At 60.0% G+C, this 15,741-nt stretch overlaps 1 protein-coding gene across 5 annotated transcripts in view; it reads right to left on the bottom strand.

The window, feature by feature from the left end:
• Positions 1-291: 291 nt before the first annotated feature.
• The window catches only part of NLGN3 (neuroligin 3), a 42,478-nt gene continuing 27,028 nt past the window's right edge, over positions 292-15,741 (bottom strand). For 3 of the 5 annotated variants that reach the window (XM_056359867.1, XM_056359866.1, XM_056359869.1), the window contains 5 exons: positions 14,736-14,795; positions 11,853-12,002; positions 9,993-10,178; positions 3,449-4,238; positions 292-3,045 (listed from right to left, as the gene is read on the bottom strand). In XM_056359867.1, the coding sequence (XP_056215842.1) occupies positions 2,208-3,045; positions 3,449-4,238; positions 9,993-10,178; positions 11,853-12,002; positions 14,736-14,795 (2,024 nt within the window). In that variant the 3' untranslated portion in view covers positions 292-2,207. The remainder of the gene's footprint in view (positions 3,046-3,448; positions 4,239-9,992; positions 10,179-11,852; positions 12,003-14,735; positions 14,796-15,741) is intronic. The other 2 variants (XM_056359871.1, XM_056359870.1) reach the window with 1 other exon arrangement.

Raw genomic sequence — 15,741 nt, 5'->3', positions numbered from 1 at the left:
GGGGCATGTGGGGACCCCCCCACTGTGGCAGCTGGTGTTGGCAATCCTGGGTCGCATGATGCTGGCTTGCATCTGTGCTGTGCTGGGGGTCCAGCACCACAACCTGGCGGGGTGATACGGGGGTCCCCCTGCTGCCCCTGTGGGGTGGGTGCCAAGGACACGGGGACTGTCCAGACCCTCTGCCAGCAGGCACAGCCATGGCTGGAGTGGCTCTGAGCCAGCACAGGGCACCCCACCCGGTTGGGGAGCCCCCAGCCCCTGCACGCTCCAAGAAGAGGCGAGACACACCGCTATTAAAAATACCACTTCTGTTTTATTTGGAATTTGTTACTCTGCGTGGGTGACAGGGTATAAATACATTCTCCAACGAGCATCCTCACCCTCAGCCCTGCCTGGGGGCCAGGGCAGGGTGCAGGGCCAGGGGTGCGCTGGCCCCAGGCAGTAGGGCCAGCCGGCACCGGTGCGTCACGGCCGCCAGTGCGGGCAGCGTCTGCCAGCCGGACCGTCTTGCACAGGGATGACATTTGGTGTCCCCATAAGGATCCATCCTTTCGTCCTGCCTCCCCAGGCCCTGGGTGCCAGCGCCCACTATGGGGGGGGGGGGGGGCGGGGGGGGAGGGGGGCACTGAAACTGGGTGCCCTCTGTGGGATGCCAGGCAGCAGCCTCTCCACACCCAGCCACACTGAAGCCCCTCACCTTGAGAGATGCTATCCGCAGCTGCGTGTGGTTCGGTGGCCACCACCAGCCCAGCGAGTGCCCCAGCGCCAGGGCAGGTGCTTGCAGCCCCAGCTGGTCACCCCGTGATGGGCAAAAGGCCCCAGCTGAAGCGAGGTGGGAGGCAGAGTCAGTGTCGGTGCCTGGCTCACCCTGCTGCTACCAGCCCCACAGCTGCCCACCCCTGCCGCAGGCTGCAGATCGCTGACTCTGCTTTCAGGCAGTGGCGCAGGCTGGGAGGGCACAGCGTGGCCCTGGGGCAGTGACTAAGGGATGGGATGCTCCCCGGGGAGCAGGGCAGTGTGGGGAGCACTGGGACACGGTGCTGGAGAGGGGATTGCCCTGGGTTGATAGGGGTGGGCAGATGGTGCTCACAGCGGGTGATGCCCAGGCAGGGCAGTGGGTGGCACTGGCCGGTGGGGCAGCGGGGTGGGCTGGGGTAGGGGGTGCTCACAGGCGGGCCATCAGGTAGGCTATTTGGCTGAGATACGTGGGCACAGGCGACAGAGGAGGGAGAATATCAAAAATACAAAAGAGCGCAGCCCCGCGGCGCAGGAGGCAGTGCCCTGCCTGGTGCCCGCCCGCGGCAGGTGGGGGCCGTGGGGGGCTGGCACCGCGCGCACACGCTGGCTTCTAACTGGCTTTTTATTTTATATCAAGAACACTTGGTTTTAAAATCTTTACAAAGGACAAAACGCGGCGACTCCGTTAGTGTGTAAAGAACTAAAGATCTGCTTAAAAAACGTCTCTGCAAAGAGAAACGACTGACACAAAAGAGATTCTCTGCAGCGCAAAGAGGGGCAGAAGTGCCAAGTCTCCAGCCCGGGGCCCCACTCCCAGGGTCCCCGGGGTCCCTGAGGCCGGCACTGGCCCCAGCGCCCGCACCCAGCACGAGGCCGGATCCCCGGACCCTGCCCACTCCTTCTGCCTATAGCACCATGGCCCGGGGCCGCTTCTGGACACGGTGAAGGAGCCTTTTCGAGGGCACTCGGGATGCCAAGCTGCCAGGGGATGCTTGGGCACCGGCTGAGAGGCATTATCCAGCCCTGCTCCTCATCAGTCCCGGGGTGCTCAGCAGGTGGAGCGCTGGGGATGCGATCGCCCCATGGGGAGGCACAGCCCCGGTGCAGGGAGCCCTGTGGCCGCTGCCAGCAGGGTCCCCCATGCCTGCCCGTGCCGGTGCGTGGGCGCAGGGGCTACACTGTGTCCCCCCTGCACCCCATCGGCACCCCGGGGCAACCCGTGGGACCCTCTGGCTGGGAGCCAGGAAAGTCAAAGCACTTCTCAAAAGTTAGATAGGAACGAAAGAAAGCGCCGGGGGAGAGCGGGGCATCCAGCCACACCAGGACCCCGCAGATCTCCGGGCTCAGTGCCACACTGTCCGTGGGCGCTGCCCCTCTGTCCGGGGGCTCCATTGGCCCTGCCGGTTCCTCTGCCAGTGTCTGCTGCTTGCGTGTGCGTGCGTGCATGCGTGTGCGCCGGTGGCGGGCAGCTATACCCTGGTGGTGGAGTGTGAGTGCGGGAGCCCCGTGCTGTTGAAGCCAGCGGTGAAGGTGTTGTAGGGGTGCAGGGTCTGCAGCCCCACCAGCGAGTTAGGGATCATGGTGATGGTGTTGGGGGTCATGAGCGGGATGTCATCTGGAGAGCGGCGCAAGGTGAGGGTGTAGTCGGGCAGAGCGGCCAGGCGCAGGGCGTCGTGGGGCGGCACAGCCTCACACTCGTGGTGCCCCTGGCTCACCTGCAAGGAGGGCATCTCCTCGTCGGGCGCGTGGGCAACGTCGTTGGCGGCACCGCGCTGGGGGCTAGGCTGCTGGTGCGTGTCCTGCCGGCGCTTGTCCTTGCGGTAGTAGAGAGCAGCAAAGGCCAGCACGTTGAGGAAGAGGAGGGAGGCACCCACAGCAATGGTGACACTCAGCTCGGTGGAGTAATCACGAGGGCTCTCCAGCAGGGTGCCCGCCTCCTGCTCCGGGCTCCACTTCTCCTTCCCGTTCTCACTGTTGTAGGCAGGTGAGATGGCGGGGCGCTTGGTGGTCCAGATCTTGCCATTGGGCCGGCGGGTAATGTGGGAGTTCTGCGTGGTGTCAGGCGGCGGCACTTTGGTGGTGGTGGAGGTGTAGTGGAACATGTCGTGCAGGTTGTACAGGTGAGGGACCAGGTGCTTCCAGAAAGCCACCTTGGTGGCCCGGTAGTGGTCACGTACCCGTGGCTTCAGCCCGATGTGCAGGTACAGCTGGTCACGGGGGTTGTACTTGGACCAGGCCACCTCCTCAAACCGGTTGGCCTTGGTGTGGATGAACTTGGTGTCCTGGGGGACAGGCTTGTTGGGGTCCCTGTGAAACACAGGCAAAACAGAACTACCACCAGGAAAAGCTGGTGAGGCAAGGAGGGAGAGCCAGACGCAGAGATGGAGACTGTGGGACCTTTGCCTGTGGTGGCACAGGGTGGGCTGGCAAAAGGTCCTGCATGGATCAAGTCTAACCCACAATACCCGCGACCAACCAGCCTCCCAACCCCTGTGCGTGGCTGGGTCCTGTCCTGGGGGCTGGCTGCGCTCTCAGCCCTCACTGTGTGTTGATGCCCTGACCCCAGTGAAGGCACAGCACACAGACCGCTGGGCACGGGTGGGCTCAGTGCCCCAAGCCAGGCATGACACCCCCCCACCACAGCATGCTCCCAAGGGGTGCAGCTGCAGTGAGTGCAGACCCCCCAGGCACAGCACCCATCCCCACTCACCCTGTCTTGGCAAAGTTGGTCCAGTAGGTCATCACCACAGCGCTGAGCATGACATCATTCTTGGAGAAGTTGCAGGGAAAGAGGTCTGTGGGGCCAATCATCGGGATCCCGAACACGTAAGGCACCTCGTCCCCGTGGGCCGCGTCGGACCACGCAGGCTTCATCAGGCTCTGGCAGTGGTGGTAGAAGGCGTAGAAGTAGGTGGGAGAGCCATAGCGGGCGTGCAGGTCAGCCGTCACCACCGACGGCTCTACCCACTGGTGGTCAGTGAAGAGGGCCACCAGAGTCTTGCGGCGTGTCTCGGGGTTGTCCCTGTCAGCCCAGTCCGTGTACATGAACTTGATGGTCTCCCGCAAGGTGTCCTTGCCCTCGGGGTAGCCGTACAGGTTATCTACAAAGTTGGAGACTGAGTAGTCAAAGTCACTGCCCGAGACGCCGTCCTCAGGGTCCACCACGCCCTCCACGAATTTCAGCCCCTCGCCCTGGTTGACCCCCAGCATGATATCGTAGTTGAGGAACTCGCCCTGCTCCATCAGGATCTCTGGGTCATCCGGGATCACATCCCCATCAATTACCGGCCCAAAGGCCACATGGTAACGAGCCGGCTGGATGTCTTGCTCCACCAGCTCCTTAGCACTCTTCTGCCGCAGGCAGTCCACCATGTCCACTGTGTCCAACACATTGCAGCCCACCTTGTCGGCCAGCATGCTGGTGTACTTCACAGGCTGGTAGTTCACCGCCCAGCTGGAGAGCGCAGAGCCGCTCTGGATGATGGCTCTCTGGAAGAGACCTGCAAGACAGGCAAGGAGCGGAGGAAGCTCGCAGCAGAGTGAGCACCATTCCAACACCCCAGCGCTGTAGTGTGGAGAAGGCTTCGATGCCCTCGGACCCCTGCAAGAACGCAGCGCTCCAGCCCGCGCCTGGCCTTGACCCAGGCTGTGCTGCCCACTGAGCCTGGCTCACAGGGGGGCTCCGCTCAGGGCCACCACGAGGGTGGCAGGGTGACAGCTGGGCATGTAGTGGGTGCTCCTGGGAGCAACCAAGGGCTTCTGTAGCCTCTGAGGATCCCATTGCAGGGGCTGGTCCGGCACCCCTGGGTCCCGGTGCAGGGAGCAGAGGTGCCATGGCTGCACCGCAGCCTGGCTTTGCCGAGCAGCCTGTGCAGTCCCAGCCGCCCCAGGACGCGTTGCCTGAGCCCCCGAGGGGCACACGCTGCCCCCGGCTCGGTGTCATCCTCCAGCCCAGAGTGGCACCAGCTTCACTGAGCAGCCAGGCTGAAGGCTGGCAGCAGCAGGAGGGTTAACGCCTGCTCAGGGACACTTAACCCTGCACATCCCACCCCACTGCTTTGTCAAGGTCCCCCGGCCCCCTCCCTGCTGCTTCCTGCCCAGCTGGGGCTGCTCGGTGCCAATCCGGCCCCACAGGAGCACACTGCCAGATGCACAAAGAGGGCCTTTCTGCCACCGGGAACACAGAGGGAGTGGACTTTCGCCCTGGAAAACGGGGCCACAAAGGCCCTGGCCCAGGCGGAGGAATGTGTGGCTGCGCTCCAGCCCCATGTCAATGGAGCTTGTGCTCAGAATACAAAGGGCGGTGAGGAAGCGGAGCCTCCGGGGTGGTGAAAGGCAGCCAGGCTCGGGGTGCACCCTGGGGTCCCTGCTTTTCGGCCAGCCCTCTCCTGCACCCTGAGCGCTGCCTGCACCCTTGCTGGACGACTCTGGCACTCACTCACCATGAGGGACTGTCTCAGGTGTCCCTGGATGGTGCTGACGCAGCAGCCTGGTGGCTATGGGGCTGCCCCTGCCCCCCTGAAATGCAGAGCACCTGCGTGAGACCCTTGTACAGCCAAGGCTGTGCCGCTCTGCAGGGCAGCGCGCACCTTCCCTCAGCAGAAGCGTTTCAAGTCTCCTGGCTCATGGCCACCATGTCCATCACTCTTGCCTGCATGCACAGCCCTTGCTCTGCCAAGTACCTGACGTACAGTCCCATGTGCTGGGACAAAGAGAAGTCACAAGCTCTGTTTGTCACCTCCTGGTGCCCTAGAAAGCTGTACCCAGCCTACAGGCTGGAGACTGGCCATGGGCTTGCTTGCTCTGGGCTGTCATCCACATGCCAAAGAGCCAGAATGGGGGTTCCCTGGCTCCCAGGAGATGCTGTCCCAGTAGCAGCTATTGCTCCCCACCAGCAGCATCACTTCACAGACAGAGCCACCAGGCTGGACTCTGTTCCTGCCTGCCCCTGCCTGGGGAAGCACAGGCAGCTGGTGTCACCAACAGCTGGGCATGTCCCTGATGGAGCCCCTTCGCTGTGTCAACGGCCACGTCCATGGCCATGTCCTGACACAGGAGGACCCACGAGTCTGTGAGAGCCCAGACTTCCGCCTCCATGCCAGCACCCAGCTGAAGCCCAGCAAGCACCCCAGGGATGTATCACCACCCTGCAGCTCAGCCTGGAACCCTCCAGCCTGCTGGGGCCAGGCAGGAAGATGCAGCTCTGCCTTCCCAGCCTGTTCCCCTCAAGGTGAGGGTACCGATGCAGCCTGCAGAGCTGGCTGTCACAGCACAATGGAGCCAAGCAGTGGGACCAGGGCTCTGCCGGAGGATTCCCAGTGCTGCAGGCTGCTGCCAGCTCCTGATTTCCCCTTTGCTTTGCACAGTAGCTGAGACTGGAAACACCTTTGGGGTTGTCTGCGCCAAGCCCTGCTCAAAGCAGAGTGCTGGCTGCCTTGTCCAGCTGAAGTCTGAGCATCCTTGGAGCTGGCAGTGAAGGGCAGCAGCCCCCATGGAGCAGGAGATAGGGCAAAGGAAGCACAAGAAGTTTGCCTGGCAGCGGCATGGCTGCCCGGGGAAAGAAACAGCATTTTGGTCCTTGGTGAGGAATCAACCCACCTACAAGGGCTGAGGCTGGCAGGGGAGCTGCGGGTCTCCCTGGCAGCCAGACACAGTGTGTGCTGCACCAGCCTCCAGTGTCTGCCTCTCACAGCACCTGGCAGAGCAGGCACAAATTAGCAGCTTCATTAATAGCTCTTGATCACTATGAGTTTTATTTTGATGCGATAAAAACAAACCCGCCTGGTCTGCAGGCTGCATCTTAGCACAACTCCCCTGCTGTGCTCCGGAGCTGGCTGCCCTGTCCCTGGGGAGATAGGTGCTCTGGCACAGGGTGGGGTTTGAGGTCATTTGATGGCCATTTGCTTTGATGTAACACTGTCAGCAGCACCGAGTGTTCCCCTTCCACCTCATGGCATTTACAGCCAGCAGCAGCTCCCCTGCCACAGCAGCGAGGGTGCCTGGCAATGCAGCAGGGACCACACCACTGGCATTGGGGCCGGGTGGGGTGGCAAAGGACGTGCACCAGGTGCAGGGCTTAGTGGCAGAAAGCCTAGTGTCACCTAAAAAGTGCTATACTGGATGACAGTTTTTTTCATGGCTGGAAAGTCAGGGAGCAGCCCCTCCAATCCAACCTCAGCCTCTCTCCATGCTGCTCCCTCCATTCTGGGCCTGTACAAGAGGTTGGGGCCACCTGGGCAGCCACGCACATGTCTTGCTTCCAAAGAGCTGTCACCGTCTGGCTGAAAAAAAGTCTGCAGCCTTGGGGCTGTCCTGTCAGAAGCACCCAGCCCCAGAAAGGAGACTCCTGCACAGAGAGCACCTCCCTGTGATCCCCACCTCCCTCCCAGGCACTCCTGTGATGGAGAAGAGCACCCTAAGAAGCATCACGAATGCATTACACCCAGCATCCCCTCCCTGGCTTTTCACACTCAGTATGGGCAGAGAAAATCCTTTTTCTTTCTGCAGGAGCTTTCATTCTATAAAAGACTCCCCACCCCTGTGCCCACGCTGCCCAGGGTGCCTGTGCAAGGGCAGGAGGGCACGCAGAGCCCTGGGTATCCACACAGGGACAGCATGGTCCCTGATGGGCCCCTGCAGCTGCAGAACATCCCTTGCACTGCCCACCGCTCAGAAACAAGTCTGCAAAGACCTACCCATGCTCCTTTCCTACATACTGCTCAATATACCATCTAAGACAAGTGAAGCAACCTCTGGCTTCAGTTGTCAAAAGCATCTCCTCCTGTGGGCTAGAGAGCTGCTGCCTGCCCTGCATGGCTCTGGGTAGTTGGGAATCCTACCCCAGGAGCCCCAAGGCCAGTGAGGGCAGCCCTGGTGCTTCCCTCCACTGGCATTGCACCATCGGCAGCGGCTCTGTAGGTATAACTCGTATTTTCTATGTTCTTGAGCTTACTGTAGTCTAATACCCTTTAATATTTGTTCAAGTCACCTGAAGAGGATGAAGCAACAGGCTGAGAAGGATCCTGCTCAGGGGCTGGCAAGGGGGGAGCAGAATGACAGTGGCGCTGACTTCAGGCACCAGTCACTCATGCAGGAGCATGGACTGAGCACAAGCATCCTGAGTGCCCTGGGGTGGCAGGGAAAGGGCTGACCCAGAACAGACAGGTCCTGAGCAGTCAACAGCAGCTCCATACATGCTGCCAGGGCTGTATCACTTTGGTTTCACCTGTCTTTTTGTTTCTCCCTGCATTACTCAAACATGGCAGGGCACTGGTGACAGTGACAGCAGAGCCAGCAGGCTGCAGGGCAATTGTGGAAGACCAGGGACCACCATGGACTTAATGTGGAAGTGCCCAAGCTTCCCAAGGAAGCAGTTGCCCACCAGGTCCAGACATGCCTCTGTTGTCAGGTCTGTGGAGCAGAGCATCCCTCAGATCTCTGGTCCTTGCGGCACCAAGGGGAGCCCAGCAGTGGGAGCAGCTGCCCCAGGAGCAGGAGCACCCTGCACAGGGTGGGTTGGTGCTAAGTTTGCCACAGAGGGACCGTGGAGCACTGGTGGGCTCCAGAGCCCGCTTGAGATATCCCACCACCTAGGAGGGTCTGGAGCTCCTCTGCATCCTCTGATCCATGGGCCACAGCAGCATGTCTCAGCCTCTCCTCTTCAGTTCCCTGGTCCATCTGAGGAAAGGCTGGCATCCAGCTGTGACTGATGGGCAGCAGGCATGGTATGGAGATGTGGCAGCCTGTCAGCCCCACTCTCATCCTTGGGGAAGGGCTATCAGTGGGAATCAGAGCCCAGCACGGTGACGGGTCTCTGCATGGGGATGGGCTCATTGCAGGGCAAGCGGTTTGCTGGAATCAGGCAAGCTTAACCAAAAGGGCAGCTGGAGAAATCTGGGAGAAGAGAGCTGGTTTGGGTTTGCCTTTGACTCCATGGTGAACTGCCAGCATCCTATGAGCCCTGTTTCATGTCCAGGCTCAGCAGGGTGCTGCCCTTCACTCTCCACCATGAGCGCAGGTCCTGCCAGCTCTCACCACACCTAACACCAGCCTCATGCTGCCCACAGCACCTGCAGACCCCCACATCTACCAGTATACTACCAAGCAGCCTGTGATGCTGGAGCTGGTGCAGCCACCTTCGCAGCAGCCAGGGCTGAGATCACTCTTGCTTTCCATATCGGGGCAATCAGTCCGTCAACAGCTCCCAGGGCTGGAGGAAGGCTGCCTGACTTTGCCGGCAGCCTGGCCAGCACCAGCTCCTCCCATACACCCTCTGCCATGCCATCAGCCCTGCTGAGGTTCTGAAGGTCTCCTTCATTCCTGTGCGGTTCCCATGCTGTTGAGCAGGGCTGCAGCTCTTTGCAATGGCTTCAAGTGCAATTTTGGGTGTGTCCCAGTCTCAGTCTCGTGTCCACTGTCCATTTGTGTTCCCTTCTTCCCTGCACCATCCTTGGGGACACAGCACTGGAAGAGGGCTGCACCCTCATATAAAGCCCCTGTGACCAACTCCTTGGCAGGCTGGTCCCCTATAGACCACATCCAGTTCAGGCTTTGCTCCTGCAATTTCCTTTAGGAAGTTTATCGAGAACACCTTTACTCCAGTGGTTATTTCCCCACCCCCCCCAGTGCTCAACGTAAATGTCTTTACAGGTGATTTACATGCATTTGCTTTTATGCCAACACAAGCTTTAGTGTAAATAACGCCTTTCTTTATCTAGAGTAAATACTCTGCTATATTAACAGATACCAACCATATCACTTTCACCCGTGTTTTGCTCGTCGCAGCACTTCAGCTCTCCCAGTCTCACAAGATGGGACCTTCCATCCCTCCCCAGGCTCAGGTCTGGCTTCCCCTCTATTCCTAGCACTGAGATCCATGCTTCTGGTGCCTTGCATGATGCCCTATGTCCCCTCCACACCTGCAAATGGGTGAGCCTGGGCACCTGGGTAGGGTGCCGCCCAAGGGTCCCCACCTCTTCCCACACCCAGGTGCTGGCCCTGGGCTGCAGACCCACACACTGAGAGCACCAGCTCCATCCCTGGCTCCCACGTGCTCTGCTGCTGGCCTCTCCCTGCCCATGATGAAAAGGTTCTGCTTGCCAGCACTGGGTCAGGCTCTCACCAGTGACTAACTAAAAAGCAGCCCTGACTTTGCTAGGGTGGCCAGTGGTACCCGGGTGGGCTCCCTTCCCTGGGTTAGTATTAGCAAGGTGCTTGTCACAGCTGCAGCATCCTTGGGCACAGCTGGCACCTACCTTCAGAGTGGTGAGAGAGGGTAAGCAGGCTGACGCAGGAGGCACCGATGCCAGAGCCGAAGACGGTGATCCGCAAGGGATCTCCCCCAAAGAAGGCGATGTTCTCGCTGACCCAGCGCAGGGCCTGTATCTGGTCCAGCAGCCCATAATTGCCCTTGGCAGCCTGGTCCCCTGTGCTCAGGAATCCTGTGGGCCAAGGGGAGCCTGGTTAGGAATGAGGAAGCAGGGGGTGTCCTGACCTCCCACTCCCCTTCCGCAGGCCTAGGGGAGCTTCTGTGGGACCCTGTCCCACAAAAACAAGAGACTCCACTACCAAGAGAGTCCTGTGAGCTCTGAGCTGGAGCAGGGACACCACCAAGCTGCTCCAGCCACCCTCTGCACAGCACAGAGAGGCAAAAGGCTGGGAATGCAGTTGCAAGCCCCGGGGAGCCTCTCCAGCCGACTGCAAGCAGTGACAGGGTGATGGGCACAAAGCCCTGTCCTACACATACCAGCACCTGTGCTAATAACAAGTCAAGATGTCTCACTCATGCTCCAAGGAAAGCTGAAAAAGCCCCGGTGGCTGCAGGCAGGCTGAGTGCGTGCACAGCCAATGCTTTCCATGGACTAGCGTGGCCTGGAGGAGGCTCTATAAATGTAAGGTGGTGGGCTGGGCAGAGAGGAACCGACTGCAGCTTAAAATACAAAGTCTCTCAGTGAGGATGATGCTGAGAAATGCTTTCAATAACAAAGGGAACACCCAAGATAAGTTATCAGTGTTTCATTTGCTTTGACTCAAAGCAGGAAGCCAAAATCATGTCCCAAAGCAAAATCCAGGTGGATAACCCTGGCAGGCAGGGAGCGGCACCGGTGCTGCTCCAGCACTGGAGGTGCTCTGCTGGGCATGCTGCACCACTTCAACAGAGATGACAATGGCACCATTAAAGTCTTATTGCATATTGTGACAAGTCTTTTAAATTTGCACCTGTCCATCTTAAAGGCCTGATGTTTAATATTGAAAGGACTTGAATAGGCTTGTTTTTACTGCAAAGCAGGTAACTGCCATCTTCCCCAAGAGACTATGGGGTCTGAAGGCCATCGGAGGGATATGGTGCCCCAGGTACTGGCCAGGAACTCAGCTGTCCAGGGAGAGCACTGTGCCAGGCTGGATGGCAAGGAAGAGAGCCATCCCTGCCAGCAGTCTGGCTGGGAAGGAGCTCTCCCCAAACTTCTGCACTCCTTGTTCTCCCTGCTGCTAAGGGCAGGCAGCAGTGATGCTCTAGACAAACCTCCTGTGTCCCAGCTCCTGGGGGTTTCTGCTGCAGCAGGCAGGGGACCACACTGCCTTTTGACCCCGTGTCCCCATTTTGCCTCTCCAGGTCATCAGTGTTCACAAAAATGGGACTGCCACCCTCCTCTATACGGCACCTGGCACCCTTCAGCCATCCCCTCTGCAGACAGCCAGGCCGTGGTGGGTGGCTGTGGGGGTCCTGGCAGCTCAGCTGGCTTGGAGGTAGCCGGTGGCCAGGGAGGGAGAGCCCTCTCAGGAGGAGATGCTGGGTAAACACATTTATTATTTATTTAGCCGCAGACCAATATTTGCTTTCAGCTGAGCCAGGTTGTGTAAATGAGCCTGGGGGGGGTGGCTGGTGCCAGGAGCCAGACCATGCTGCAGCCACCCAGTGGGGGCAATGCCACGTGGCACCCAGCTTGGCTGCCAGGGCAGAGGGCAGGGTCAGCACCTGCAGTGCAGCCCCCATCCTGCTGGGCCCCACACCCCCCACCACCCCCTTCCCAGCTGTTTCCAGCCCGGTTGGCCATGGGGACTCATCCCGCCGCCTGGCCATGCTAGCAGCACAGCCCACGCTGGCCAGCCCATACCGAGCACTCCAACGCGGTAGTTCAGGGTGATGACAATCACGTTCCCGTAGCTAGCCAGGACGCTGCCGTCTATCATGTTCCCTGTGCCCTCCATGTATGAACCACCGTGGATATACACCATCACTGGCTTGGCCCCGCTGTCCCGGATGTCTGGAAGGAGAGGCAGTTAAACACAGGATCCCACCGGTGGTCGCCGCACCCTGCCCGACAGGCAGACCAAGGACGAGGGCAATGCCAGCTGCCAGGACCAGGGAGGGGGCTTAGGAGCCAAACTGAGAGCTCTCCTGGGGACCACAGCGTGGCCCTCCAAAGCCGACCACCACTGAACAAACCCCACCAGCCCCCTTCCGGATGGCAGCAGCCACCGTGCCATCCCCACACTGCTGTGTCCTCGGGGGTCTCAGCACATGCAGATGAGATGCTGGCTGGACCCTGCTGCTCTTCCTCAGAGCCGGGCTCTGGCTGCATGTGGGAGTCAGACCAGTGGCACCTCCGTTGCAGGTGGGAGTTGCAAAGTCTAGCCCCAGGATGCAGCTTCATGTCCTGTCTTTGTCTGGACCCAAGCCCTCGGCTCCGGGAGTCCTGGAATCTGGCATTGCAGGGGGCAGGGATGGGGGTGTGCAGGACCTGGAAGGCGGGGGGGCACTGGTGGGTGCTCCAATGTCTGACTCTCCCGTCCCCCACTTCCCATCCCCCTGGGAAGGCAGAAACCTGCCAGCTGCCTGGATATGAACCCATGGCACCCCAGTGCCCAGACACAGACATGGTGATGATGCAGACAGTGTGTGCACGTGTGCGTGTCAGGGAGGTGAGCACGGTGTCCGGACGAGGACAGGGCATGAGGCATGGAGTGAGGATGAGGAATGAGACCCCGATGGCCGGGGAGGAAGAACAGTGGGAGCCTAGGGGACAGGGAGCAGCCATGCTCCCTCTCTCAACTGGCCCTGCCTGGGGGACATCCTGCCCCTTCTGCCCCACTGGCCTTGGGTCCCTCATGGAACCAAGCCCTGGTGTGAGGAAAGAATGCCCGTGCTCGGCTCTTGGTACGTCTTGCCCATGTGACACAGAGGAGGGAGCTGCGCCCATTGTGGAGACAGTGCCAGGTCCCACATGCCCTCTCCTGGGCTGGTGAGCCAGCACCGATGGACTTTGCCCTCCCCTGTGCTCACACGCACCCAGCACCTTGCTTGGGCAGGCTGGCATTGCTTGCTGGGGCTGCTTGGCCTCAGCTGCCCCAGCCAGCCGCTGCTCCCTGCCTTCCTCCCTCACTGGTGCACCACATTGTCCCAGCAGCCAGTCCCCATCGTGGTCCCTGCAGGGCTGGGACTCCTGGGGCGCAGCCACACCAACGCAGTGAGGATGCCCAGCCAGGGTGGACATGCTCCCTCGCACCCACCTAACCCCTGTGCATGTCCATGCCTCCCCACGGCTTGCCCATCGCAGGGGGCTACAGGGCAGGCTGATGGGTACCTCTGTCCATCCCCACCTGCACCTGTGGCCCGCAATGTGGCTAAAGGTGGCCTCCTTCCCATACAGAAAACCTCTTCCCTCCAGAAGAATGAGGATATGGCAAAACCTGCGCTGGCTTTTCCTGTCACCAGGATGCAGCCAGGCAAATGCAAAGACTTGGGGAGCAAAGAGTACTCGTGGCTCCTCTGGGACAGACATCGCCCATGCAGCAGAACTATGGCAAGACAGCTCTTCCCAGGGCCACCTGGCCACCTGCTTGAAATGCAAAGGGCAGGAACGTTGGTGCCTGCGCCCGTGTCCTCTCCTCCCTGCCACATGCTCCCACCAACACACAAAGGGACATCCTCACAGCAGAATGGCAGCGATGTGTGGAGATGTACCAGGGAATAAATGGCTCCTAATTGCTGCAGAACATTTTAGTGTGCGGGCATTTAGCACAGTCAAGTCACTTAGGCTGAATGCCAGTTTATGCCCTGGTACAAGAGATCCTGGGGCACAGGTTAGTGGGAGAAAACAACAGGGTTTTGGTACTGCCAAGGAAAAAGCTTTTCATCTGTTTCCCAGATCCTAAACACCATCTGCCAGGCTGTGCTCGAGCTGCCCTGGGACTCCTGCACACCATGAGGTTTTACTGTCCTCGGCATGTTAGGGCTGCACCCTGGCTGACCCTTTCTCCTGCCTCCTCTTCAAATCCATGCAGTCAAACACACCGACTCCATACCCTGCAGATGAACAACCTTGTTTTACTAAAGCTAGCTTATTCTGCAGCTTGCTTAGCCCTGGTGTACATCTAGAATCACATCTGCTCGAAAGCCCACTTGCTGTGCCTGGGCTGGTGCTGATACTCTGGTTGCAAGCAAGACCTTGCTCACACTGGGTGGAGAAGGAGAGAAGTTACCAGAAACCATGTCCAAGCAGACCTCGGGTCTCCTGGGCATGGCCAGGTACCCTGTGGGTACCAAGGGTGCTAAGCTGTTGGCACGGCCAGCCTGTGGTGATGCCCACAGCAGGGCCAGGCAAGGGTGGAGGGGGAGGTCGCTGGCTCCCAGCTGCATGTCACCGACTCCGGAGGGATGAGGCTGGAGGTGGGATGTGACCGGGCTTGGGGTGAAATGGGCCCAGGTGCCCAAGGGCTCCTCTCCTCCCAAGCTGCCATGCTTACTCCCTGCCCTCGCTCAAGCAGAGCAGGAGCACACTTCTCCTAAAGCAAAAAAACCCCACGAGCTTCCCCCCCATCCCGAGGAGAGGAAGGACCTGGGTGCCCTGCACAGCTGGCCAGCCTGCCCCCCGCCCCGCGCAGCTGCCCGGCACAGCAGACGGACACACACAGGGCTCCCTGGGGATGGCAGCAGATGGCGGGCAAACGGACTTGCTTTGCGTGTCATGCAGTGGCAGCCTCGAGCACAGAAATACCTTCGTCTTCATCACCGTCATTATCCGCTAAGTCCTCGCCCTGTTTCTTAGCGCTGGCTCCTAGGGACCAAACACGAGGAGACAGAACAAAAAGGAAAACAAAAGGAAACAAAAACAAAACAAACAAAACAAAACAAAACAAAAAACAAAAGAGAATTCAAAAATAGCATGATAGCAGAGATGGTGGGGCCAGGCCTGCGCCCCACAGCACTGCTGGCTACTCACACTGCACCTCTCCCAGAGCCAGGGCGGCGCAGGGTGCGGGCAGGACTGCCCTGGGAGCTGCGCCAGGATGCTGTTTCACCTGGACCCCTTCCCACATCCTCCCCAGGGAGTGCCGGGGCGGCGGGGAGGAGGAGAGCAGGCCTGTGGCAGCATCAGCGCTGGAGGCAGATCAGCCTCTCAAAGCACTCACTGATCCTCCTGCATCCCAGCCTGGCCCCCGCCTGCTCGTGCACCCTCGGCTCCCTGCGCAGTGGCAAGGCTCCTTCTCCCACTGCCAGCTCTGCTGCCACCAGGGACAACCATCCCCCTACCACCAGCAGAGCCCACAAGAAGGGTTCCCCTTGGTGGCCACTGACCACCAACCGGGGTCCTGCCCATCACCCCCACGCAGTGCATGGCCCCTTGTTGTGCCTGGCACAGCTAGCCACAAACCACCAGTGCCACAGCGCGGACCACCATGGCACGCTGCAGGGAGCCATTCTGACAGGTGCTCCCCTGCACTGCCTGGCTCTGTCCTGTGCCAACTCCCTCCTTAAAAGACCAGTTGCATGGTTCACCAAGGATTGAAAAGGCACCAACAAGCTTGCCCTGACCCAGGCAGAACCCTAAAAATACCAGTTTCTGTAACAGCCTGAATGTCTTCTCACCGTTGCATGGCCTTTAGCAAATCTGCGGTGCCAGGGCATGGGTCGGGTCAGGCCAGCAGCCCCAGCCTGGCACCGTGGGATGCTGCTGTGGATAGTGTGCACTGAGCACAGCACTTTCCAAGCTGCATGTGCCT

The sequence above is a fragment of the Falco biarmicus genome, chromosome 14, assembly GCF_023638135.1.
Source record: "Falco biarmicus isolate bFalBia1 chromosome 14, bFalBia1.pri, whole genome shotgun sequence".
Classification (NCBI taxonomy): domain Eukaryota; kingdom Metazoa; phylum Chordata; class Aves; order Falconiformes; family Falconidae; genus Falco; species Falco biarmicus.
The sequence above is the reverse complement of the archived record's forward strand: the minus strand, read 5'-3'. Positions and strand labels throughout refer to the sequence as shown.